This window comes from Lepisosteus platostomus, chromosome 2, assembly GCF_059453375.1.
Source record: "Lepisosteus platostomus isolate fLepPlt1 chromosome 2, fLepPlt1.hap1, whole genome shotgun sequence".
NCBI classification, from domain to species: domain Eukaryota; kingdom Metazoa; phylum Chordata; class Actinopteri; order Semionotiformes; family Lepisosteidae; genus Lepisosteus; species Lepisosteus platostomus.
In genome coordinates, this window is record NC_142612.1 from 20,789,263 (window position 1) to 20,815,414 (window position 26,152).

Consider the following 26,152-nt stretch of genomic DNA (forward strand, 5'->3'; position numbering starts at 1 on the left):
ACTGAAAATCTTAAGACGTCCCACTTTTCCTGTATTTTTGCTCTAAGCCGAATACTGCGGTATTTCTTCAATAGCTGTTAAACAAAGGTAATCGGTTGTAATACGCAGGATAAAATCCAGTATTGACTTTAAAGATAGAAGTGTTTTTTTCCCCAAAAAATATTAGAAGGAATTGCATAAAGGCTCTACTTATTCCACAAACAGATATGGCGCTCTCTTGACTTCACCCATGGAAATCTACGTCGCTAATCACGCAATGACCTTTCATCCCTGAACTTCAACCTTCGTGATTCTACTGTGGTTGTAGTTATTTTTCGTTGCATCGCGTAGATTACTTATTTTAATGTAAATATAAAACGTATTTTATGCAGTCAGAAAGTTTAACATCATTTAGGGGTCTTCCAAAGACTACATCAAACTGACGGAAAGTAGTATTAAAAAGATCTGCAGTAAAAATTACTTAACACCCGTGTGTGTGGAAAAATGGCTGATATCAGCTCGGCTCTGTCCAAAGAAGGCTGGTAGGTAGCTCGTTTTCCCTTGTAAAATCCTAAATAAAATCCTTTTTCCAATTAAGAAAACAACAGAGGCATTTATTAAATCTTTCTTTCAAGTAGAATAAATATTTAATTTATAAGAATCTTTTTTGTTGCTTATGCTCACTTTGGTAACGTGTAGGCCTAGAGGTGTTTCATTCTTGAAGAACAATCGATAACTTTTCAACTGCAGTTTGTATGAAAAGAAAACCCAAATAAGAATTTTATTTGATTTTGTGTCGTTATATGCATGTGCTTCATGTTCAACTTTAATGTGTGATATTATTTTTTCTGTTATTTTCCACTTTGTTGTTGGAAACAACCGTCAAAGATCGGATACGTATCACTAGAATTTAACAACAAAGCAGTAGTAAATACTTGTATGATCATGTTTTCTAACGATAAATTGATTTCACGTTTATTTTTGATTTAAGAGAATCTCCAATACGTTCACTTATTTGTTACCAAAAGATCAGTCGATGCATTATTTTGGTTATTTTAAAAAATAGCGGTAGTGTTCCTTTGACTCTGCTATTAAGTTATTACATTTATGCTTGTTGAGGTATTTTACAAAAAAAACCTTTTCACGGATGGTCACAGAATGTAGCTGAAGAATTGTTAAGTTCTTTCCAGAATTATTGGTATTATTTTCATTTTTTTTTTCACACGTAAAACGGTAATGATGTGGTCTTTATATAATTTATTGTAAACACGTGAGCTAGTTTTTGAACCTTCACTTGACTTCGTTATGCTAACAGTATATACAACTTTTATGACCCTGATTTTTGTGAAATCCATATAGTTGTTGAAGAATTTCTCTGCTAATCAAACTTTTGGTGGTAAGTTATTTGTCAATCACATTATATAGAAAATAAGATTTCCATGGTAGAGTCACATGAAACGGCGGTGTTTTTCAAATTAGTCTCGTTTCCTTTGCCGTTTTGAATAAATCTTGACGTATTTTTAATTGTGAAATTAGCAGGGAGTATTTAAAGGACCTCCCATTGCAAAAATGCCTTTGGAGCACATGAGGTGCCTTTATCGTAACTTTATTTTGCAGCATTTTTGTAGAAAATAAACGGATCATTTTTTTCAACATACAACTGTGACATAATTAAGTCATGTATAATAGAAAAGTTAGAATACCTTGTTTTGTTAAGATGTCAAAATTGTAGTCGTTGATTTCATGCTGTTCTTTATTCTCTATACTGATTACACTTTTAATAAAGGTTGATACTACTGTTGCATGGTTGTTTAACACATTCTGACTTTTTTAGGATTTACTCACAAATCTTTCTTTTTACTGAATTTAATAAGAAGAAATGTGACATGTACATGGCAGTTGGACTGTTATGTTTTGAGGATATAAACCTGATCTCATAAATACAGAAATCATTTCATGTTTCTTTATGAAATGAGAACTTCTGAATGTTTTGCAGATTTTAGTACATCTAAAATCACTAACAGTTTACTCCCACTAGGTGATGCTACTGTAATTCCTTATGTAGAACTAATTGGATACTGGAAAATGATTGTGTAGATTGGAGAAAAATGTATTAAAGAGATTTAGACATGTTTGGAAATGTTATGAATCAGGTGGAGAAGGTTTTCCTTTTCATAAGCTGATTGATCATTCTGATGATTTGTGAATCTTTTTTTATTTTCTTTATTTTTTGTGTTACTCAGGTGTTTTAACATTCAAAACAAGTGATCTTTTTGCATTTAAATATATTTTGATTATTTTGCCAGGGTGACAATTGTGAAAATAGTGCTCACTATTAAACAAGTGACCAGCCTTTTAAGGTGTTTATACTACTTTAAAAGTAACATCTTCAAACAAATGGAGTTTTACTGAAATTGCCATTATGGAAACATTGAGAATAAAACCTTATTTGGAAACTCAGGTATTTTTTTCTTTTGTTCCCTTACAGGTATCTTTCTGATGAAGGAATAGAAGCCTGCAAAAATTCTTGTGAAAATCCTTCCATTAATGACATAATCCGTATCGCACTAAATGTAGGTTTGTTTTACACCTAGTGTATCAGTGTTTTCCTCCTGCTAGAGAGAATAACACATGCTTCTGAGTTTTTATCTACTAATAGCTTTCATTGGACTGCAAGTGTGTTTCATTAATAACCCTGAGAACACTGGTCTGAGGTTTGACTGTGGCACTACTTGACTGTAGTCTGAGCTCCTAAAGGATGGAACAAAAAATATGTAAACATTTGCAAGTCTGCTGTAGAATCTTTAGCTTGCCAAACATCTGTGACCACTGTTGCTAATCAAGTTTGTGTTATCAGGTAAAATTATGTCAGTTTGTCTTTGAATATTATTTGACATTAATTGAAATGAATAGGTATAAAAGATGGAAAATAATTGATGATGATATAGTTCTGAACAAAAAAGCTATTTGATTTCATTGATCTTTATTTGTGTGGTGGAAGTAATTAGTATTTTCTTTTCCACATTGTGTTTTGAAATATTCAAGAGTAGTATTTTGATTAACAAAATAAGTTACAAATATGATTTGCTCACCAGGCACATTAAAATGTGTAGATATTTGTTTTCAATAAGTATACATTTACTTCCAGAGTGATTTGAGGCCCATTGGAAGGAAGTTTCTACCAAATGAAATCAACAGTGGAAGAGTTGAAAAGGTATGTGAAAACAAGCCATTTGGTTGTTGCAGGCTAGAAAAAATTAAGCAGTGAACAGAGTTCTTTGTACAGTGAATTATAAGCCATATAAGTTGCTTGTTGCCAACTATTGTGTTGTTTGTTTCCACTGTTTTTCAACAGTTTAATGGGCTTCTTAATTATATTTGGGTTTAATCAGCTTTCATGGTTTCTACACGACATTTGCTTTGGCAGGTTTGTAATAAGGTCTGTCTTATTTTCAATTTACCACTATACTCCCACCTGAAACAGTCAAGAGCATTGAGTCTATCAGCTATCCACAATGCAAGGTGAGGTGATAGGTATTAATATTTACATAATCTAATTATGATATTAGGGGTGTAATTTTAACCCAAATGGCATTATTTCTAATTTAATAAAAATAAATTTTATATTCAGTGATTTGCACACACTATGTGACTGTTATTGCTTTAATAATTGCAGGAAGTAAGTGCTTTCCACATTTCACAACAGAAGGGCACCCAACATAATTTTCTGATGTTTTTGTTCTAGATTGACCCTCTTAATACTGGTAGGATTCCTAATGCAAATGACATTATAACTGAAAAATTCTGTGGGCAGCCCCGCTTAGTACCTCTATGTGAACTAATTGGCCTCTGCTAATGTAGTTCAAGTAGGTAGCTGTGTCAGCATGCGTAGGCTGCAAAGGACACCGCAAGTTTATACTCGAAGAAGGCTCAACAGCTGAAATGTTATTTTTCTTCTCTTTTCAGCATGGAATAAACCTTGACTTGTTCCTGTGCTAATCTAGTTTTTTTATTAGCAGCCTCAGCACCATATTTATACTGTCCATTTAATTAAATTGTTCTTAATTCCAGTTAGGAATTAGGACATCAAACATTTTCCCATTCCACATGATCAAATCATTTTGGCATCACTAGACTAATTTGCTTAAATAGTACATGATATGAAATAATCTATTTTTGTAAGTCCTGGATTGACAATATTTATTACATTTTCTAGTTGTAAAGCCAACAACTTAGCCAATTTTAGTATCCATATTAAGGAGAAATATGGGCTTGTAGGGTGTACACAACTCTGGTTCTTCCCTTGTGTTCGAAACAGTTATTTTTAGTAGAATGCTTATCTTGTCTTCCACTTAGCTGGGAATCCCTCTGGTCCAATTGATTTTACTGATTGAAGATGTGGCATCTTTTATCTCTTTCAGAGAAGTAGGCGCCTCTAGTAGCGCTGTGTGTCATTAATTCTTGACACATGGGGAAAGGGAACGGAAGAAATTGAACTTTTTGTCCGGCCATTGATAATTTTTTATTTATAAAGCCACTGATGAAACTGTTTAAATCATGCACCTTGTTTGCAAGTACTCTTGAACCAGTACTCTTTTATTCCTGTAATGTAATTAAAGACAGCCTTTTCCTGTCTTATCTTGCAAAATGTGGATATGTTTTTTCCTCCTTGTCAAACACCTTTTGAATAGCAAATGAAACGGCTCATTCAGGTTAAAAATAACTAGGTTATTCATCAATGATCTGGTCTACTCAGCCTCACATTTGAAATTATGTCTTCAAGTTGAGTTGCATTACACACCACTTCGTAATTTTGCCCTTAATGGAATTTACACATCTTTGCTTAGATTACTGCTTTTTCACTTAAAGATGTTTTCATTGAAAGGTTTTATAGATTTCTTGGTGCTCAGGATAAAACATTAAGCTGTTTACACTCTGAGAACATTAATCATAAACTTAAGTTTGGTTAGTAATTGCATCTTATCTTAATACGAACTATAGTATGTTAATATATTTTAGTTTTGTAATTCATCAAAGAATATTGTAGGGAATATGGTGTTTTAAATCTGCTCCTTCTAAAAGACTAATTATTCACAGGTAAGTGTTGTACTGTTTTGTTTGAGGATGAAAACTGTTAATTACTAGGTGGTACAGGTGCAGACTATTCCCTTTGTTAGATATGTATTATTTGGTGGTTGTTTTTCTTCTTCACACCTGTGCATGGTTGGAATCTAGTTTACCACTAAATCTTAAGTGGAAATGCATCTTAGGGCATGTCATAAATACCAAAAAAAATGTGCATTGTCCCAGTTAAAAATCTAACTAGGACAAAAAATAGCTTTTTTTAAAATAGTAAAAACCCTTTGTAAACCAGTCTGCCCAAATTCAGAAGCAAAGTACTGTATAATGAATTGAATAACACAAATCAGTCTGAAGTGGTATAATTAGTAAATTGAAAGCTGAAAATATCTTGTGGATTGATGAATCATTCTAAGGAAAAGATAGCAGGTAGGTTGGTGGCTTATATATAATAATAATAATAAATAATTGCTTACGCTTATATAGAACTTTTCTGGACACTCCACTCAAAGCGCTTTACAGGTAATAATAATAATAATAATAATATTATTATTATTATTATTATTATTATTATTATTATTAATTGCTTACACTTATATAGCGCTTTTCTGGACACTCCACTCAAAGCGCTTTACAGGTAATGGGGACTCCCCTCCACCACCACCAATGTGCAGCATCCTACTGGATGATGCGACGGCAGCCATAGTGCTCCAGAACGCTCACCAGGAGGCCATGATTGGTAAAGGCCAATTGGGAAATTTGGCCAGGACACCGGGGTTACACCCCTACTCTTTTCGAGAAATGCCCTGGGATTTTTAATGACCACAGAGAGTCAGGACTCCTCCCATCACCACCAATGTGCAGCACCCACCTGGATGATGCGACGGCAGCCATAGTGCGCCAGAACGCTCAACACACATCAGCTAGTAGTGGGGAGGAGAGCAGAGTAATGAAGCCAATTCATTCAATTCATATATATGACTGTGTTGTACCGGGTCGGAGGTTGTTCTGACCAGCAGCTTAATAGTTTACACTTTGCAATGTGGATTATTGCATCCAGAAGAGGAGAACCATTAAACCATCATCCTTTTTAAATTATGTTGATAGAGAACAGATTCTAAAAGGCATCAGATCCAAGATCCTTTCTTCAGCTGCTTTTACATACTGGGCAGATTAGAATAAAATTGAAACAAGTTACCAGAAACTTGGTAATATAGAAGAGGAAATTATTTTTTATTTTAATGGATAAAAAATCTGTGAATCATTACTTTCGTACATTGAAAAGACCTTTATGATCTAGAGAACATTTTTTAGGTTTAACTCTATAAATAGGTCAGACAGTGGAGAATCAGTGCTGCATGTAACCCAGGTGGGTGCTGTACTTCTGAGGTGGAATAACTTGATTCCCTCTTATGTGAAAGTAAAGTCATTCATCAACCTTTGGAATTAAAAGCATGACACAAATGCAAGGAGTTATTTTTACAAAACATCAATAGGAAGTGCAGTTCAGGTTGCAAAGTGGTATAGAACTGTTCATATCTCTGTTGGTAGCTGTTGGCTGAGTGGTATTGTATCTCCATTGCCACCAGTGAACATCCTGTGAAATCAATACCACAATCTTTTGTAGCTCTATTTGCTTCTGTAGCTGAATACCCCAGTATTTTATGTATAAGAAGTATATTGTTTTGCTTATGTATGGCAGTATACAGTATTTGTTTCGAAGCAAAAAATGATAGATGCTCCGTTACCATCTCAAGAGATGGTGTATATCTGTGATAATTCTGAAAATAAAATGTAACATCTGTTTTTTACTGAATACTGCTTCATCTTTTTTTTACCAATGTCTTATAAAGGTGTTAAATGCACCTGTTGGAGAATGGGGCAGTATTAACCTTAATGTAAAATTCAGTACCCGCAGTGAAAACATTACTTACTTTGGCCACAAGATGTCTCTGACAGCCAGAGGCCAGGAATTTAGCTCATCATGTGTAACCAATGGAAGATGGCAGAATTTTACAATTGTGTGATTTATGCATGTTTACCTAAGAAAAGATCAAAGGATTACAAATAGTATGCAATAAAGAAAAGTGAAATATGCAATTAATTCTAATCAGTATTGTTATTCAAATAGTGGGCTAGATGTTTTACAAGAAAATGTAGGAATTAACAAATTTTAGAAGCAGCCAAGAAGTTATTTTACATGGTTTACAAATTGTAATACTAGCCATAAGCAGTGTGAATGCTTGTTTGACAGTTAAATGTGTGATTATTCTGAATGCATAATTGACATTTTTAACATTAAAACAAAGCATTCTAAAAGGTACAGTTGTATGGATTTTGTTTATTTTAATAGTTTTATTGTTAAGTTTAGTGTTTAATCTTGGGTCAAAAACATTTTAACCTCCAAAATGGTATCAAGGTGAATTAATGATTTATTGTTTTTCATAGCTTGATGGCCCTTGTATTCTGCAAGTACAAAAAATCCGAAATGTGGCAGCACCTAAGGACAATGAAGAATCACAAGCAGCACCAAGAATGCTACGACTGCAAATGACAGATGGCCATACCAACTGTATAGGGATTGAATTCAAATATCTGTCTAAAGTAAGGTGAGGAGAAGCATTCATTTTCCAGTGTGTGTCTTAGAATTTCATTAAGTACTGAGGCAGAGTTTATTGGCACCACAACCTGTAACATACATCATTAGTATTAAGATTTATTGAAATGTGGATTTATTGACGTTAAAACAAAAGTTGAATATCTTTTCAAGATGTTGTGTATAGTCTAGGTTATGTTTTTTGACTCAATATTTTCAGGTTTTAGATCAAAAAGGTCTGTCTGACATTTGTCTAAAAATGAACTGTTTAATCTCTTGGTCATTTGTGTTTTTTGTGTAAAATTAAATAATTTTGTAAAAAGCCACCAAATCACCACAACTTTTTAATAAAACGTCAGTTAAAATGCAGGAAGTTAATGATTAAGTCTTATTGTATGTTTGTTACGTTTCTTTTAGAAGCTGTACATAGAATTACAGGAGCCCCCAATTTTTTTTCACAGACATGCTCTGTTCATTAAAATATAGATGAAAAATAAGTTTCTTAAATATTAAGTTCTTTCCATTTGATTTCTAGCATCCTTCCACTTTGCTTACCTCTGGAATGTCCTACTCTTCTGCTTTGCAGTCCAGCTAAGGAGTATTCAAAAGATGAGATTTCCAAGAATCAGTCAAATCTCAGATGTCAGTTCTGTTTGTAAAATAATTTTGGACCTGATGGTGGCTCTAATTTTGGGCGGTGGCTGGCTCTGTGGCTAAGGATCTGCACCTGTGGCTGGAAGGTTGCCGGTTCGTGTCCCGTGGCTGGCGGGGGAATCCTGCTCTGTTGGCCCCTGAGGAAGGCTCTTAACCCCAATTGCTCAGGGGCGCTGTATAAATGGCTGACCCTGTGCTCTGACCTCAAGCTTCTCTATCTCTGTGTGTCTCATGGAGAGCAAGTTGGGGTATGCGAAAAGACAAATTCCTAGTAGAAGAAATTGTATATGGCCGATAAAGTGATCTTATCTTATTTGTGTGAGCTCATGGTGGATTTTTTAGATAAAAGAAATTATTACTGCAAGTAATATTTCTTAATTCGCTTCTTTAATGCTCTAGTTTATTTTTTAATCGCTCCATTATATATTTTTATTGTCATGTCAAAAAACTCATAAACAGTGGAATGTTAACTATGCTTTTTAGGTATCGGTTCTTGATATGCTCTTAAGAAATACCCTTAGGAAACAAAGAACCTGTTGGTTCAGGAATATCTCATCGCGAAATGCTAAAAAGGCACGGCTACAGGTGGAGAGATCTTGTCAGTGTTAGTGAGTAGTCATACATGGTATGAATGCCAAAATACAAACCTGTTGAATTGAGAACAACCCTCTTAGCTTCCAGGTAATTGCTACATTAGAACACAGTCCTTAGTACACTTGTGAAATGATATGTTTTCACTGTAAATATCTGTAAATGTTCTGTTAATTGTTTTTGCTTTATCAACACTTGAATTCATTGGTCATGCCAATAATTTGAACTTGAAAGTGTCACTGTTAAGAGCAATTTTAACTTGTAACACCTGTGGACTGGTAATATGGATCCTAGTGGTAATTACAATGCTACTCAAATGCCAATGATGGCTGTCTGCCAGCTTTTACAGGTGGACAAGTCCGGTTCTGTCTAGGTTGTCTGTTATGTGAGCAAGCTTCTTTTGTGAGTTACCTTTTGACTCTAACTCATTAGTCTAGCTCCTTGATAAAATCAATTCTTTAATGTTAAGTGTTTAACAGATCCACAAAAAAACAATGTTTTTTCAAATTACTTTTGTTACATTGCAGTAGATTTCAGTAAGAATCCTCAGTGGACTATTGAATTTGTGTAAATCTCTTAATTGTTATTGTATTGGTATATTTAATTGACTTTGATTTGTAAAAGTCCTGCTGTTCTTTAACCACGTCATCACGCATGAAATGCAGTTTGGTTATCTTTTAAGATTAAGAACACTTCTAGCTTAGGGAAGTGGAATTTTTTATAATATGCTATCACTTCACTGAAGATGTGATTTAAAAAAAAAAGTTTAAAACAGCAGTAAAGCTTTATTAATGTAGGTCTGGCTCTGTGAAACTAGTTTAAGGGCTTACCAGAGGGCCATCTGGACTAAGCATAATATGAGCTGGGCAAACCAATCTTTCAAAGAGTTTCTTTGTAAGCTTCCTAATATACGTGTATGTCTGTAGGTATATGTAAATAATGTCAAACTGTAAGCATTGCTTTCTTTTATGCATTTCCTGCAAGAACTGAATGTCATAATAGAAACTTAGTGCACATGTTTCTGTTACTCTTCTCACATCTTGTATCTGGCCTTAAGGTGATTGAATTCTCTGGGCTTCAACATTGTTTCTTAAAAAACACACATTTCCTGTCTTTATGTTGAGAAAACAAGTGTGAACATTTTTTTGTGTGTTGAAAGGATGACATTTTCAATTATTGTACATAATGAAGAATGAATATTGTCTGTATGAAGAATCCTGTTTTTAATTGATATTTCAGTATGAACACCCCTCCTGGAACAAAAGTGAAGCTTCTTGGAACAGTGCTGTTGAAGAATGGGTTTTTGCTTCTGGATGAGACAAAGATTGCCATTCTTGGAGGAGAAGTTGATCATATGATAGAGAAGTGGGAGTTGCAGAGGGTGAGGAATACACTTTATTTGCTCAATAGTTGCTTATAATTGAAAGAATAGCATTGAAGGCGTAATCTGATAATGTGGTTCACCTTTTCAACTTGTTTTGCAATAAGCCCTGAAAGATGCATCTTATGCTTCTGAGAGAGCAACAACATATTAAAACTGTCACAGTAATTGAAATTTGTCATTTTAATGGTTCCATTTAGGAATGACACCAGTCATTTTTGTGAGATGCAACTTTATTAACTGCTGAGTGTTTCTATTTTAAAATATCTTTGTCTATTTATAGCCAAGATTATTCTTGGAAATTAGCTTGTGGTTTATGATATCTTTTTAAGTGTTAATTAAATGTGCACCAGTACATCTAATACTTTATTTTTGAGGATCTAATGAAAAAAATGCATTTGATCTTTTTAATAACTAGAATGTATTTTTATCTCATTTATAAGAGTTTGGCAAAACATAGTAGAAGTAACATTGGTGCAGAAGGTGGCCCACCTCCATTTGTCCCGTTTGGTCAGGTAATTTTAATTTATTTTGTTGTTTTTTGCCAAAGCATTCTATTGTTTTAAGCAGCTGGATTAATTCTATTGATCTAGTCATTGACATGTAGTTGTATTATGATTTACCGTATCTAGTAATTGATTTTGGCTGTAATAGTTTTGGAGGGGTTCTGAAATGACTTTTACTTCTTTATTTCACTTTGTTGCTAAGTATTCCATTCGACATTGAATTTTTGATGAACAATATTCACGTTTAAAAAAATGTATCATTTGTAATACAATAAAATAGGATATTAATGCAAGTATAATGTAAGTATAAGTTTGCAATGCACTGTTATTTTTTGTTTTCATAAATCGCCAATGTATGTTTGAACATTGCTTCTGAAAAATTGAATAATGTCCCCTTCTACCTGCCTGTCATAGTGAAATTGAAAAATAGAAGTAATTAGCTTAAATGCAATTAAACCTGTACTTTATGACTTTCAGGACAGCTCCATTTGATGTAGAAATGATTTAATGCATTTGCAATGCTTTTTCGCCTTAGTTTATATTTTGTGGACACATTCTTAGGTTCTTCATTACATTTGCAGAATATAGTATATAATCCATTTGTTTGCTTCAGCATTTTCACTTGAGTTCACTGTATTTTGTTTTGTTTTAGTTTGATGTCAGTATTTCCCACCCTCGTATTGCTTTAGAATGGTTTGACCTAAGTGCTGTGAGCTTATTTTGTATCAGGTTGGCATCAATTTGTGTGACTGATTGAATGTCCTTTAAGTAAATATCTTTTACAAAGCATAAAAACATGGAAACATCTGATTGCAAAAGGAATAGTTTGTTTTCAGAAACCTCTGCATATTTTTCCACTTAATTTAGTCCATTTCATGGGCAGTTTCAAAAGAATAAGTTGTGCTTGGATACATTTAAGATTTCAGATAACAGGAAATTCAAAAGGTAAAGCTTGGAGAACTTGGCTGAACCCAGTTAAGCAATTTTACAGAAGTTTACTAAAGTGCGGAGAATATATACCACTTGTTACTCTTGTTTGTTACTCTACCTATAACCTATTATAGCTATTAAAGAAGAAGGCAAACTTATTAAAAGATCCCAAGGAATCTTCAGAAGCATTGTTAGGAGATTTGTTCCAGAAAGCCACAACACTGTGTGAACCAGTCCCTTGTGCTTTCTAACCCTAATCCAAGCCGAGATAAGTGTTTTGTCTTATTTCTCTGACAGCTGTAGACCCACAGGAAAGTCAAGGTAGTCGAGTCAGACTACCAAATGTCCATTTGCTGTAATTGCCTTCTAACTGCCATGGAAGGACAGTTTGTGTTTTTTCAGTAACTATTTTTTGTAAAAATCTCATACACTATCATTTTTATGGCCTCCCAAGTTTTTTCCCTACCTCCCTAGTGATGTAATGCCTGACCAGTGCCAAATGAGTTGAACACGGATATAAAAATGCAAAATTAGTATAGTTTATTATGATGACTATTAATCATCATCATTTGTAATTTTAAAGAATATTTTTCCTTCTTAATTTTGAAGACCTCTTCAAGATGAGGAGAAATGTGATTGTGTGAAGAGGTGTTCTTAATTTAAATTTAAACCATATACCACATACTTGAAAAAGATTACTATGGTACATCATGCTAAACGCATTATATAAACAGTAAAACAGTGGGGAAACAGCCAAAGTAGTTTGCCATAGGAAGGGTTCATCAGGATAATGTTATTGGTGTCTACTAAAAATTCTTCATGCAAGAACAGCTGAAGTGTTGTTTTCCTTCTTAACTTGCACCCTTGCAGTATAATTCATTTTTCCATTACAGAAATGTGCTTCTAAAGAGCAAGTGGACACCAGAGAACTTGATCAAAGAAAGACGCTGCAGGTCACAAATGCTGTAAAGCCAGCTGATGAAAATGATGAATTTGAAAAACAAAGGATTGCTGCTATTGCAGAAGTGGCAAAGAGCAAGGAGGTATACAAAACTATATTGGATTTTATAGACCCACATTGATTGTTGCATAAGATCTTTCAACAACTTTTCACTGTATCCATATAGCCTGGCAGAAGAGGTACTGAGTTTCACTGATGAAAATTTTAATAAAAACAAGTCATCATATATAGTTGCACAATACCTTTTTATTCACATATATTAAACTGCATTCAGTTCAAAAACAGATATAACCAAAAAAACAAAAATAATATGAATAAATAAGTAATTAAATTGTATTTGCTTAAAGAATATACCTTAAATGTAGACTTCACTATCTGTTTAGATTACTAATTTTATTGACTCACTAGTCATTTTTGTCTTGTGACTAAGAAAAGCAAACACCTTGGCTTATTTACAAAATTAAAAGCCTTTAAGGAAATTGTGTCTGGATGTCATGATATCGATAGGGTGGATGCTGCTAAATTTCAACGTTATTTCAACATGCATTTGTCTCAATTATTTTACCATAACATACATTTTGAGAATCCGTCCATTGTCAGATAGCTGCTTTTTCGTGTTAAGTGTTGTGGCAGCTTGGAGCCTATCCTGGATTGCACAAAATGGGACTATACCCTGGAACAGAACGGCAATCCATTACAGTGCATGTGCACACATAAGGGGACAGATTACTTGGCCTCACCAGCATGTCTTTGGAAGGTGGAAGGAAACTGAAGCACCTACACAAACCCATGCAGACACAAGTAGAACATGCAAAGAAAAGGCATCCTGGTCTGGAATCCCGGTTGGTTAGGAAAGAACAGTTTACAGTCCTAATTTATGTACCCAGTTCTCTTCCTGTTTGATTAATAGTGCTGTAGGTCAAATACATCATAATTAGTAACAAAGGAGAATTTTGCACCTCTGGGGGTATAACATTGTAACTAGCTCAACTACACATTCTTTTATAATGAATTCTGTAATTGTGATGTCATACTCTGTAGTAGGCTAAAGCTGTACTCTTTTCAAAGTGTGAAGTTTTATCTTTGGATAACTACAGAAAGCAACTAAATCTGTTTATTCTATTTTCTCTTAAAAGACAAGAACCTTTGGAGGTGGGGGTAATGCTGGTGGCAATCTAAGTACACCTAGTCTGAATTATAAAAACAGAGACACTTTTCAGAAAAAACGCGAGGAAAAGCCAGCATGGACCGAAAGCAGGGCTGAAGGTGTTTATCGAGAGTTGGTAAGGACCTTTGAAGTGCTGACACAATGATTTGTGACAAGATTGAATATGATTTTTTTTTAAATCAAGAATTGCACATAAGATTCTTATGTACCCAACTTAGCACACCAAGCATATAACATATCTTTTAGAAATGCTGAGGAGAGTAATATGATGGTTTTACCTATACTGTGAATTACTAATTATAATTTTTGGTATTTCATTATTCTGTGAGCAGAGACAGACAAAAAATTGTTGAAAAATATTCTGGCACTACCTTTTCAGATTTTCATTGTGTGATAATTATAAATTAATGGTTATTTAATCAAATGCAAAACTAATTTACCTGAATGCTGCAAATTCTCTGCTAATTCGAAGGAAGGTGAAGATGGTATGTGATCAGACTTTTACCATTTTATTTAAATTTTCATATATGATGTTTTTTTAGGTTTATTTTTAAATTTGAAATGTCCTTTTTATTTTTTGTGTTTAAATTGGAATTACAATTTTTTATCTGCTTGACTTCACTGATGTCTCCTTCATGCCAGCAAGTGTGCACTTCTCACTATGAAGAGCCATTCACCAATTTTCACTCTATACGTCTGTACAGTAGTGCAGAAGTAGAATTGATTGAAGGAGTGAGGTGGTCCTTGCTGTAAATGGTACAAGCATTGTAGGAGTTAACAATGCTTGCACAATGAACACAAGGGATTTGAAAGACGATAGACGATACAAGGAGCAGACACGGACACCAATTAAAGGGAAACTGCAGTCCCAATTTCTCAGACTGTTTTTAAATCACGGTAGCAAAATAAATTAAGTTAAGCAAATAAATTAATTGATGGTATCACAAAATTTACAAATTCCGAATTAAGTACAAAATTGTTAACTTTGTGAACGTACTGGATAGTTTCTATCTTGTTGCCAGCCATTGGTCTCGCCACTCACAGTGATGCGGCCCTTCCTGCTCACTAGTCACCGTAAAAACAAATGTAATGCAGTGTTTGAGTAAATAACTACAGGTTGTGCAGCAGGCAGAAATTTTCCAACATGGTCTGCATGTAGAGTTAAGTAATGTTTGTGAGTAAAACCGTCTCAAAGTCGGGAGAATGATTTCTAATGGATTAAAATAAATATATTCACAAGCCTGCTTCTTCACAATGTAATAAGGCCACATCACATCACCAGATGTTTTGTTGCCTCGTTCTGGATTCTCCCCATACTGGAGAACCTGCATAAATTGTCTATTTTGTGGTGTAAACTGGAGGTTTTACACATTACTGTGTAAATTTTACTTTTATTGTGGTTTGAATTGCATTCATCAATGCTGATTCTTTCTAACCCTGATATACAAAAATAGCATTGCAGTTCCCCTTTAAATAAAAGCCTTTCTAATGAAGAAGGCTTAGAATCTAGATTTGAATGTGCTCAGGGTTGGTGAAACTCTGATTTCTTTAGGGGACAGAATTCCACAGCTTTGGTACATAAGAAAAAGCCCTGTCACTTATAGAGGATAAGCTAGCCTCGGAGACAAACAGGAGACCAGAATCAGGTGAATGAATGTTGCAAGGTGGGGAGTAAGAAGACGAGTCAGACAGGTATTGGTAACAAGCTATGTAGAGCCTTGTATAAGAGCATGAGGATTTTGAAGTCGACAAAAAATAGGAAGCAAGTGCAAGGACAGGAGTTATGGGATCACTTGCACGTGACCTGCTCAGAGTTCAGGCTGCCAGATTCTTGACATAATGAAGTTTGTTCAGTGTGGATTAAGATACCCCAGCAAATAGGGCATTGCAGTAATCTGTTCTAGAACAGACGTATGTTGAGGACGTGTCTACAGAGACAACATTGGGCATAGTCTAGTAAGATTTCTGAGATGGAAGAAAAATGTTGTTACAATATTTAAATATTCCTTTAACATCTCCAGTAAAGAACTTACAGTTTGCTTTTTCTGTGGTATACCATAATGTTCAAAGAGAAAAGTCTGTACAGGAAAATGTGAAATTTGATTTTCAGGTCTTGATTACAATTTTTCTATTATAATTCCTAATGAAACCTTTAATGCTGTTTTAAAAAGTCTCTTCATTGTTTTGACATTTTTCCATCATAACTTATAAAAGAGTAGCATTCTGAAGTCTAGCAAAGTTGAAAGAAGCCTTACATTCAAAAACTGTGTTATTGAGTTTTACATTTGACATCTTCCTTACATATTTGGATTGCAAACCTTTTTGCATATTTTAAACAGGTGGATGAAAGAGCTTTAAGAGACATAATGGAAATGGGCTTCAATAAAGAAGCTGCAAGGCAGGCTCTTATGGACAATAATAACAACTTGGAAGCAGCACTGAATTTTCTATTAACCAGCAATAAGCCCAAGCCTTCTCAGGGACCACCGCCAAGAGGTATTATAAATAGAATAAATTAATATTTTAATTATAGTGTTAATTAAAGTTAATTAATGAGTTGTTTAGCAGTGACCGAAATCAAAATTTTAAGCAAGACTAGATCAAAGTAGAACGTTTTGAAATAAAAACTAATTAAATTCCCCTACAATACCATACTGTTAACAGCACTTTATATTCCCTGGTCAAATAAATTTGCCTTTTCGTACAGGAAAGGGGAGAGGCAGAGGAAAAGCAAGACTTGAAGATGATGAGGAAGTATCAGGTGGTAGGCCTTCTGGGCCCAGTACTCTGTTTGATTTCTTGGAATCAAAGATGGGAGCATTCTCCATTGATGGTGCGCTGTGTTTTCTTGCCTTTGATTTATATCATTTTATGTTGAGTACTTTCAGGTTGTTTATGTGTCAATTAGTAAGTAGCAGTCTTAATTGTTAAATACTACATTTCACATGCTGTGAGGCTTAAATTCTACCTTATTTGATTCAATATTGCAGAGCATGTTAAAAGAGCAATAAATGGAACAAACATAATTAGGCTTTCATTTTAGTCAATATTCAGTCCACATTTTTTCATACTTGTTATTTGGCATGACTGTCAAATGTAATTTGTTTGCTTTTTACACCTGGCACTTCTTAAAACAAATTGAACCATGGAAGCATTCCATTGCCAGAATAGGTTTATATACATTATATCTAGCATTGTCAGCCTGTTTTTAAAACATCCAACCTAAAGAAAATCAGACAGATGGCAAGGCTTAATTGAAGGAATTAAGAAAGCTGTGTAAACGGGTTCTGTTAGACAGATTTTCCTTGAAGTCCTTGAGATCACTTTGTTGGCTTGCAACAATAACATGTTTTCTGAGAAAATGAAAGAGGCTGATAAATGCGAATTGTTAGATAATTGTATTTTGTTCACTTATACAGAATAAAATAAATGTTATATATATATATGTTATACATAAAATAATGTTAGCAATAACAAATAGTACAAAAGACCATGTTTATACCTGCAAGGTATTTTTTTTATTTTTAACTTTTTTAGATTTTTGCACAATGAATGATAATGCATTAGTTTAATCTTATTCTGATTTGTTGCTTGTTTTGTATTTTGTTTTAATACCTCGTAGGGTATGCTTCAGTGTGTTCTAAAACCTGTGACAAATCGGATGCATTTTCCATATCTTTGAAATCTTATTGTATCAAAACCTGTCAGGTGTGAGTGCCAAATCAATAGAATTTGCCATAGTGAGATCCCTCACTGCCATTCCAAATGAGGGTTTAGCCTAGGCCACCTGGATAAAAGCTAATGATCATTACTGTCATGTTTTTTCTACAGTGTTACTCATAACAAAATAAGAGATTTATGAAAAATAGTCTATTGTGAGATAAATGTGTGGATCTGTTATGTTATTTTTTTTCAGAGCCAAAATATCAGCCTATGCAAAACCATCAGGAGCAACAGAATAAGGCATTTCACACAGGAAAAGATCATTTTGCAAAAGAACAAATGCAAGTGAAATATCCTCAAAGAAATGATAATAGGCAGCAAAGAAATGATAAACCACCCCGGTTTCAAAGGGAGAGTGACTTTTCTAAGGCAGTCCAGGACCCTTCCGCTGCATCCCGATGGAGAGGGCCAGAAAAACTGAACTCTGGAGGATCAGATAAATGGCAGGAGGAGGGAAAGAAGGGCGGTCGATCACATTCTGGTAGTTTCCGCTTAAGAGACCAGGCAGTGCCAGGAGCATTCCCGCAGGCACCAGACAGCGCATTCAGGAAGGGCCCAAAAGATCATTCTATGCAAGTAAAGTCCATGGACAGCAGCAGTTTGACAGAATTCAAGGGAAACTTGCGCCTCGAGTCCAAATATGAGACAAATCGAAAGAGTCGGAAATACGAAAGGCAGCCTTCTGATAATCCTGAAAAAAAAGCATCGAAAGCAGTTGATACTCTAAATTTATCAAATTCATGGATTGATAAAAATAGTACTGTGACACATGACTTAAGCACTGTTAGTACTGTTGTGAACTCTCTTAATATCCAAAATGGAGAGTCGGAGCCTAAAAGAACTGGTCCAATTAAACCATTAAGCATCAACTCTGTTAATGATTTTGAGAATAAAAATGTGTTTTATAATTCGGGGCCCAAAAAGAGGTCGGGGCCAATCAAGTGTGAAAAAAATCCAGTTTCATCAGACCCTAATCCTCTTGGGCTTAACTGGAAGCCAGGAGATGAGTGCCTTGCCCTTTACTGGGAAGACAATAAGGTAAGAAATAAATCAGTATTTCTCATATGCATACATATTTTCCATTATTCACGGTGTTTAAATAGTCTGTGTTTTAACACTTCTGTATTTGTTTTACAGTTGAAATATGAAAATGAAATTCTTCAAATGGTGTATATTAATACTTTTGTAGAATCCTTTTCTTGTCATAATTTGTTTTATTCATGCCCAATAGCTTTGTTTTGAATATCTAAACTACCATAGAGATTAAGATCTTTTACACTCTTGTTTACACTCTTGGAGATTGGTTTGTATCAGTTAGCTAAAAACGGAGTCAGTCTAAACTAAGATATATCACAAAACAATGCGATTTATTCTTTGGACTCATTTGTGTAACCCTGAATATACTGTGTAATAAGATTCGGCACAGGAGTGATTGAGGTTCACTAGCATACAGTGAAGCTGTGGTATTGAACCCAGCTAACTGTCTCTTGTATTCAGAGGTTGGGTAAATTTGACGCTATAATTTTTATAGCGGTGATAAAAAACAGAACCTTAAAAATTGTGTCCCTTGTCTTGAAAAGTTTTACCAGGCCAGAATTGATGCTGTACATCCTTCAGGAACGACGGCTGTAGTTGTATTCAGTGATTATGGAAACTATGAAGAAGTGCTTCTCCATAACATCAAGCCTGTTCAGGCTGAGACATGGGTAGGTATTCCATTTTGTATCTGACAAACAAAATTGTCAGGGTAATAAGTAAGTAATGATGAATGGGCAGTATTTTAAACATGATGGGCAAAGAACTGACTTTTTTGATGAGTTAGCAAACAGTAACTAATCAAGATCTTTTCCTTCAATAAATAATACTTTTCTTCTTCATGCATTTTTCTGTAGTCTTCGGTCTTGTATAGCTCAGAACAGCAGTTATTTACACTCAGATTGTTAGTGAGAGAGCCAGGTTTGTGATAGCTCCTCCAGCCATTTATCAAGTGAATTAAAGTTTAACTTAGTAAAACATTATACAAATTAGGGGTTTTCCATCTAGTTCTGATTCTGCTGAGCTAAAGGGTGTTCCCTGTGATTTTATGCAAATTAGGCTTTGTCAACACAGGCAGCATGTGTTATTACTGATTTGCAGGAAATAACTCATCTGCTAAATATATGCTACTAGGTTTTGAAACAATACTCATTTACATGCATAGCATTCTGCTGATAGGAGTCTTGCAGTGGGACAAATAGTGTTGTGCAAATAATTAGTAACTACTTTTGAGTACAGGATAAGTATACTGGCCACATTAGTGACCTGAGATCCTAAGATTATTTTAAAATTCTTTTCATACTAGTGTTTCATCATGGGTTATGAACATTTCTTGCTAGTTTGAAAGCACTCACCTTTCGTGCTCGATGTTATTTAATTAATCCTTGAAAGTGAACACCCTTTACTATAGTCTGAAGGGTGTTGGTTTTAAGTGATTATTTTAATATTTTCCCACGCTCGTATCAATGTTTTAGGCCTTAAACTGAATTAAAGTTTAAAGCAAGTTGATTTTATTCCATTGGTTATGTGGAACTGCTATCTTTATCTGGCAATACTTTTTCTCTGACTCTGTTTTTATTAAAACGCTTAAAAAACTAGGGACATTTATTTTCCTTTATTACATGGAATACGTTCAGAATGTGAGTGTGTAGAGGGATTTGTTTATGAAATGTGGTTACTTTGTGAGTAAAAATGGCATTTTTCAGTTGAAAAAAAATATTGATTCATTAAAGTGACTTTGTGCCGTCCTGCTATGAACATGAAATTATGCTTTCATTGTCCTTACTCAATATCAAATTAAGTCAGTCCACATCAAAGTTTTGGAACCATTACACTTCAGCTTTTCTTTTTCAGCCAAGTTTTGTTTTTTCATTTTTTCATATTTCTGATCTACACACAGTGAACATTTTAGCTCAATACTGCAAGTTCAATGACCAAATGTTCAACTTCCTAATAGGGAGAAAACTATTCAGATATTTGTGTAATTAGTTTAGTTAATAACAAATCGGATGTTGTTTACTAAGAGGTCAAGTTTACATAGTGTGTATTGTTGACAGTGAACATTAGAAGGGGGTAGTCACAAAGGAGAACTTAAGCAATATATTAAGTGATTAATCTAGGTAACCATTATAACTCTGCTTTGAACTGGAAATATAAATTGCATGCTTACCATGAAAATGTATAGAATCACATTCCATGACAGGCCGTTTACATGATAATTTACACAATGTAAGTGATTCAAGAATTAACTTTTATTTCTCCTGGTAGTAATGTGTTGCCATAATCATGAATTTTCAAGCCTTTTGATTGTACAGAATGCATTAAAATACCCAACGATAAAATTAGATATTGAAAATTTTCATTAGATGTTTTAAATTACAGCAAATATGTATAGTAAAACTCATCATGGTTTAGATGGCTGTACATTACATTTTGATCAAACTGCACTTTTTTAACACTACACTTATACTTTCTCGTCCAACACATTTTCTTCATGAGTAAAGTTGTGAAACTTTCTAGTTTTTACAGATAATATATCTAGATAGATCTATATATATGACAAAATACTTAGAAGCTTAAAATTTCAATCAGTTTTGCTGTTTTGCCAATTTATTGTGAAAGGAATAGATCTGAATAATATGGAAAATATCCTTTTACTGTAATGAAAAGCCTTCTATTTTTAATAAACCATACCCAGTATGCTCCTGTTGCAACACTTCTTTGACTTTTGCTAGGCAGAATTGACATTGCATGGTCATTAAAAGGAGAATGTTTATAAGGTCTTTTGTAACTGGGAAGTTTCACAGGATATGCTATGGAGTTAAAAAAAAATTACTTGCAGAAAATAAAAATAGTTTTAAAAGGCAATTTATTAATACCATTTCATTTACTACACTTACCAAAATGAAAAGGTCATATGTCTTTGCCTGTCCCTTTTAATTTGAAATAAGTTTAAATGCTGCATGTAATACAAAAATAAGCAATATGTAACAAAATACTGTGCATATCTGACCTAATTCTATTCTGTATGTTTATAGGGATCACGTCAGCAATGCTGAATACTTGTGGAATTTTAAATTGGCATGGAATTGAGCATTGAGCCTAAACCAAAAAACTGAAAAGTTGAATGTTGTCCCCAATCTTGTTTTGTGTTTCATTTAGTGGAAAAAAAACTTTTTTTTTCTGTGCAATACCAGTGAAAAGAGAAGTATATTGCAAGTTGGATGAAACAATTGTGACATTAGAAAAATCAGATTTAATAGACGCATATACTAGCTTTTTGCTTGTGCGGTAGGGTTTAGATTAACCATTCAATTTAAATGAATTGTTTGCTCATAGGATGAAGATGATGTATATTATGAACATTCACTAGAATATCGTCGAGGTGGTGATGGGCAACCAAGGCGTACAAGACCCACACAACAGTATTATCAACCTCCTAGAGCTAGAGACTGATGTGTCAGGAACAGTTAAAGGTAAAATATATAGCATGGCAAGTCATTGCACAGGCCCAATTTTCAGACGGGTTGAAGTTAAATTGTTTTGCTTTCCAGAAAAACTGAACCTTTAACACTGGTAAACTCAAGACAGTTTAAGCATATACAGTACCTTGCAAAAGTATTCTTAACCTTGCACAGTTTTCAGGCTTTAAAGCATCAAAGTGTGAAGTCATGACTTTGAAATATCAAATTAAATTTATATACACAAGTTACTCCACACATTTAAAGCAAAAACAGAAAGAAAATGAAAGAAAAAAGGAAATGTCAGGTTGCTTTATAATTTTTTGTTGATCATTTATTTCCTTTTCTATTGAAATTAAAATTTGTATATGTTCAAATCATTGAACATCCAAACTGTATTCTTAAATGTGTGGGTTTTTATGAGCATGCTAAATCTGATAGCAGTATTAGAATGGTTCTGAAAAAAATGCATCACTGAGTAAAACTTTTTATTTAGCATGTTATATACATTATAACAGTTCTTTTTCTTTTTTCGAGGCGGGGGGGACTTGTGTTTTCTGTCTCAAAAGGTTTGACTAGTTCTCGGGGGTTTGCAGAAATTGATTTTTTTTAAATGCTGGATTTTTGCCAATGACTATGATGACACAAAAACAAACTGAAGAGTGATTGAAGGGGTCTCTTCAAAGTTGTAACATCTATTTTGTTCAAGATTAGTTCTCAGCAAAAGAATCTACTAACACGATCTGTATTTTCATTATTTACATTTCTTTAAAAACTTTAAAAAATCTATATTTAAAAAGGACAAAATGATATTTTATACATGGATGTGTGCAATTATTTAAAGATAGGAAAAGCAATTTGAGTGGGATGAACAAGATGCCAGTGTTGGGAAGTCTTGTTAATTTGTATAATATTAAAGTGTAATGGGTCATTTGGTATTCAAATCTTCCAAGTGTAATCCATTTGCTTCTGTGATTGTTAACATGGGGTTTTGTCAGGGGGATAAAAAATAGATGACAAATGTGAGTTTCTAAACTATCACTTTTTTTCTAGGTGGCTAATAGAAATACAACCTAATGACTCTGGATGTGGCAGAGGCGATTTCTTCCAGTAAAACTGACAGCTTTTTCCCCTCTTTGGATATCGCTGTGTTAAGAAGTGAAAATTTAAAGGGCTTTTACAGTTTGTGGTGAAACCAACAAAAGTACATGAAAGGCTGTGTAATGTACAAATATATGTTTGTATGTGCAGTAGATTGATGATTGTTAATAAAATTACACATTTTGTTTTCATTTTTCAAGATGTGTGCACTTTGTTCATTCATTTTTGTGGTGCTGTAATTGATTTGAGATATTGAGTGTTTACATTTCACCATCAACATTTTTGCTGCTTTGCAATACTGGATTCAGTTGTTGGAAGAGGAAAATTATTTTACAATATGGTATAATTCACCTTTTGCTCATCTTAATCTCATGCCAAAATACTCAGGAATTAATCAATACAGTGTAATATATAAGTTCTAAGTGCAGTCAAACCAGAAATAAGTGACACCTCAAGGGACAATTAGCAATGGTCTCTTAAATGGTCTCTTACTCTCAGCACTGGGTCTGTAATTTCAGTGTTTTCTGTTCGTCTGACATAGATTCCTATGAACATGTGCGCGCTTTCTGAATGTGCTATAAAAAGCTAAGCATACCTGGATGCAGGCAGGGACTTTTTACTTTTTTTTTAGACGGTTCATTAACAAAGCATTGTTATATAACACTGTTTTTTTTGCATCATTTAATATTTTGTGCAGGGTGGTAAGACAAGGAAAATGTATATTGTAAAGTGCTAGAAAATTTTTTATTTCATGCAACAATTCAACGGGATACAATTCGTATAATTCAGCTTCGGAAGGAAAACCTGAACATGGCCAGTTGCTGACAAGTAAATAATTATTATATAAATAATTATTGATTACAACTGTATGACTTGAGGTGACAATTATGGAAAAAATTATGCATTTCCTTCTATAATTGCTGAAAACAAACAACAGCGAATTGCCTGCAGTATTACAGCATTACTGAGTAAAAGTTCTGAATCTGACTGTTTTAAATTTGTAAATTATTCAGATGAAACTTGAGGACTGTTTTGCTGAATATATTTCCTCATTAACCTAAAAACATCCAAGTGCTGAAGATGTAGCAACTCTGTTATTATTGTACAGATTTTGAATGCCTTCCTTTTCTTTAACAGACTTGTCAGCCAGTGCAATAAATATGCTGTTTGTATCATACAGACTGTTGTTCATAAAACATCAGAGTAAAATGAAATGTACAAGCTTAGTGCAGAACCTATCAGCATTACATTATTTTTAAAAACAAAAACATTGTACATAGGTCATAGTGAATATAACTGCAATATTCTTGAGATGTATTTGCAGTAATGTCTAGTGGATGGTTTCAAAAATGTGTCTGGGGTTTACAGTGACAAGTTACAATGAAAAAAATTGTGTGAGGTACTATATAAGATGGTATTCACCCTTTTTAAATTTCTCAATTCTTTTTAATGAATGCTCATTGCTTGGAGATGTATAAATTACTGCAAATTAATTTAAAACAGTTGAGGGAAATTGTGACCATTTTTTAAAGTAACTGACTTTTCAGTTCACTCTATATTTTTTGCTTTTGATGAAATTAAACTGATATGGAAATACCCCATGAAAACTGAATGGAATTGGATTAATCCACATCAACATTTTAAACGGTGATCATTGCTAACATTTTAACCTTGAAATCTGTCTAGTTGTTCTTCACATTTTGATCACTGTGGCTTTTTAAGATATAATGGTTTTTCATTATCATGGTTATGCAATAATACAGTATGTACTATTACTCTTCAGTTTTTGTAGATTTAATTTTTTTCTTTGCATAAATATATAGTGAAGCATTACACAGTTTTAGCATTTAGCATTGAAGTGATCTCCCAATACACATTATTCTTTGTCCATTACATTATAATTGCCTTATTAGAGGAATTAGCTGAGTTAAATGTTACAGTCTAGCATCAAGGTTTTTTGGTAACTGCAATTAATAGGTAATTACATTAGATTGTTTAAAAATGAACAATTCAGACATTTCAAAGTGAAGTAAATGGCTATTAAGCTTCTGAAGTGGATTGTTACTGCAATTGATTTTATGAGGAGAATCATTGAGGTATCACACCACTCATCACAAGGTAATTTACTGAGAGTTTGCATTTTGCATTACGTAACATTTGCAAACATTTACATACAACAATTACTGTTGTATCCTTTAGGGGAATTATAAAATTCCTTGGTTTTACAAATAAAATTAGAATTTGGAATGCTGTAAAACATTGCTTCCACATAGCTTTTTCTTTTTCTTAAATATTTTTTTAGAAGTGGAACATAACTAAGTGCAGTATGTTAATAATGTTAATTGGTCTACTACAGTTGAATTAGTCTTGTCTCAATATTTTAATGAAGGATCAGAGAAAAATGCATGAAAGCCCCCATTATATCTATTTAGAGTAACTCAAGTATCATTTGTCTAGTCCTTGGTTTAAATGTCTTTAAAATATAAGGTGTTATGATTGTAAGATTAGACTCACCCTGTGGTCCACGTGGGTCCTAATGCCCCAGTATAGTGATGGGGACACTATACTGTAAACAGGTGCCATCCTTCGGATGAGACGTAAAACCGAGGTCCTGACTCTGTGGTCATTAAAAATCCCAGGGCGTTTCTCGAAAAGAGTAGGGGTGTAAATTTCCCATTGGCCCTAACCAATCATTTTCAAATAAAAATCAATCCTAATCATAATCAAATACATTTTCATTATACTATGCACCTGTGTAAGTTTAATTACAATAAAGTTGAATTGAATTGAATTGAAATCATGGCCTCCTAATAATCCCCATCTATGAATTGGCTTCATTACTCTCTGCTCTCCTCCCCACTAATAGCTGATGTGTGGTGAGCGTTCTGGCGCACTATGGCTGCCGTCGCATCATCCAGGTGGATGCTGCACATTGGTGGTGGTGGAGGGGAGTCCCCATTACCTGTAAAGCGCTTTGAGTGGAGTGT

General features: G+C 33.9%; 1 protein-coding gene across 2 annotated transcripts; it reads left to right on the forward strand.

Annotated features, from left to right (window-relative positions):
* Positions 1-267: 267 nt before the first annotated feature.
* Positions 268-23,364, forward strand: tdrd3 (tudor domain containing 3). Of its 2 annotated transcripts, XM_088603129.1 has the most exons (14): positions 268-521; positions 2,468-2,552; positions 3,128-3,193; positions 7,507-7,667; positions 10,139-10,280; positions 10,724-10,795; positions 12,610-12,759; positions 13,814-13,960; positions 16,185-16,341; positions 16,553-16,678; positions 17,762-18,606; positions 19,149-19,274; positions 21,943-22,079; positions 23,118-23,364. In XM_088603129.1, exons 1-13 carry the CDS (start codon positions 484-486, stop codon positions 22,057-22,059), a joined length of 2,232 nt encoding a protein of 743 aa, XP_088459255.1. In that variant the 5' UTR covers positions 268-483; the 3' UTR covers positions 22,060-22,079; positions 23,118-23,364. The 2 variants fall into 2 exon arrangements, with proteins under 2 accessions (XP_088459255.1, XP_088459261.1); XM_088603135.1 differs by lacking the exon at positions 21,943-22,079.
* The last annotated feature ends 2,788 nt before the right edge of the window (positions 23,365-26,152 follow it).

Bases quoted from the DNA above. Each gene is read 5' to 3' on its own strand.
- tdrd3 (XM_088603129.1), top strand. From the start codon at position 484: ATGGCTGATATCAGCTCGGCTCTGTCCAAAGAAGGCTG. The intron at 522-2,467 runs GTAGGTAGCTCG...GTTCCCTTACAG, and splicing joins GCTCTGTCCAAAGAAGGCTG to GTATCTTTCTGATGAAGGAA. The intron at 3,194-7,506 runs GTATGTGAAAAC...TGTTTTTCATAG, and splicing joins ACAGTGGAAGAGTTGAAAAG to CTTGATGGCCCTTGTATTCT.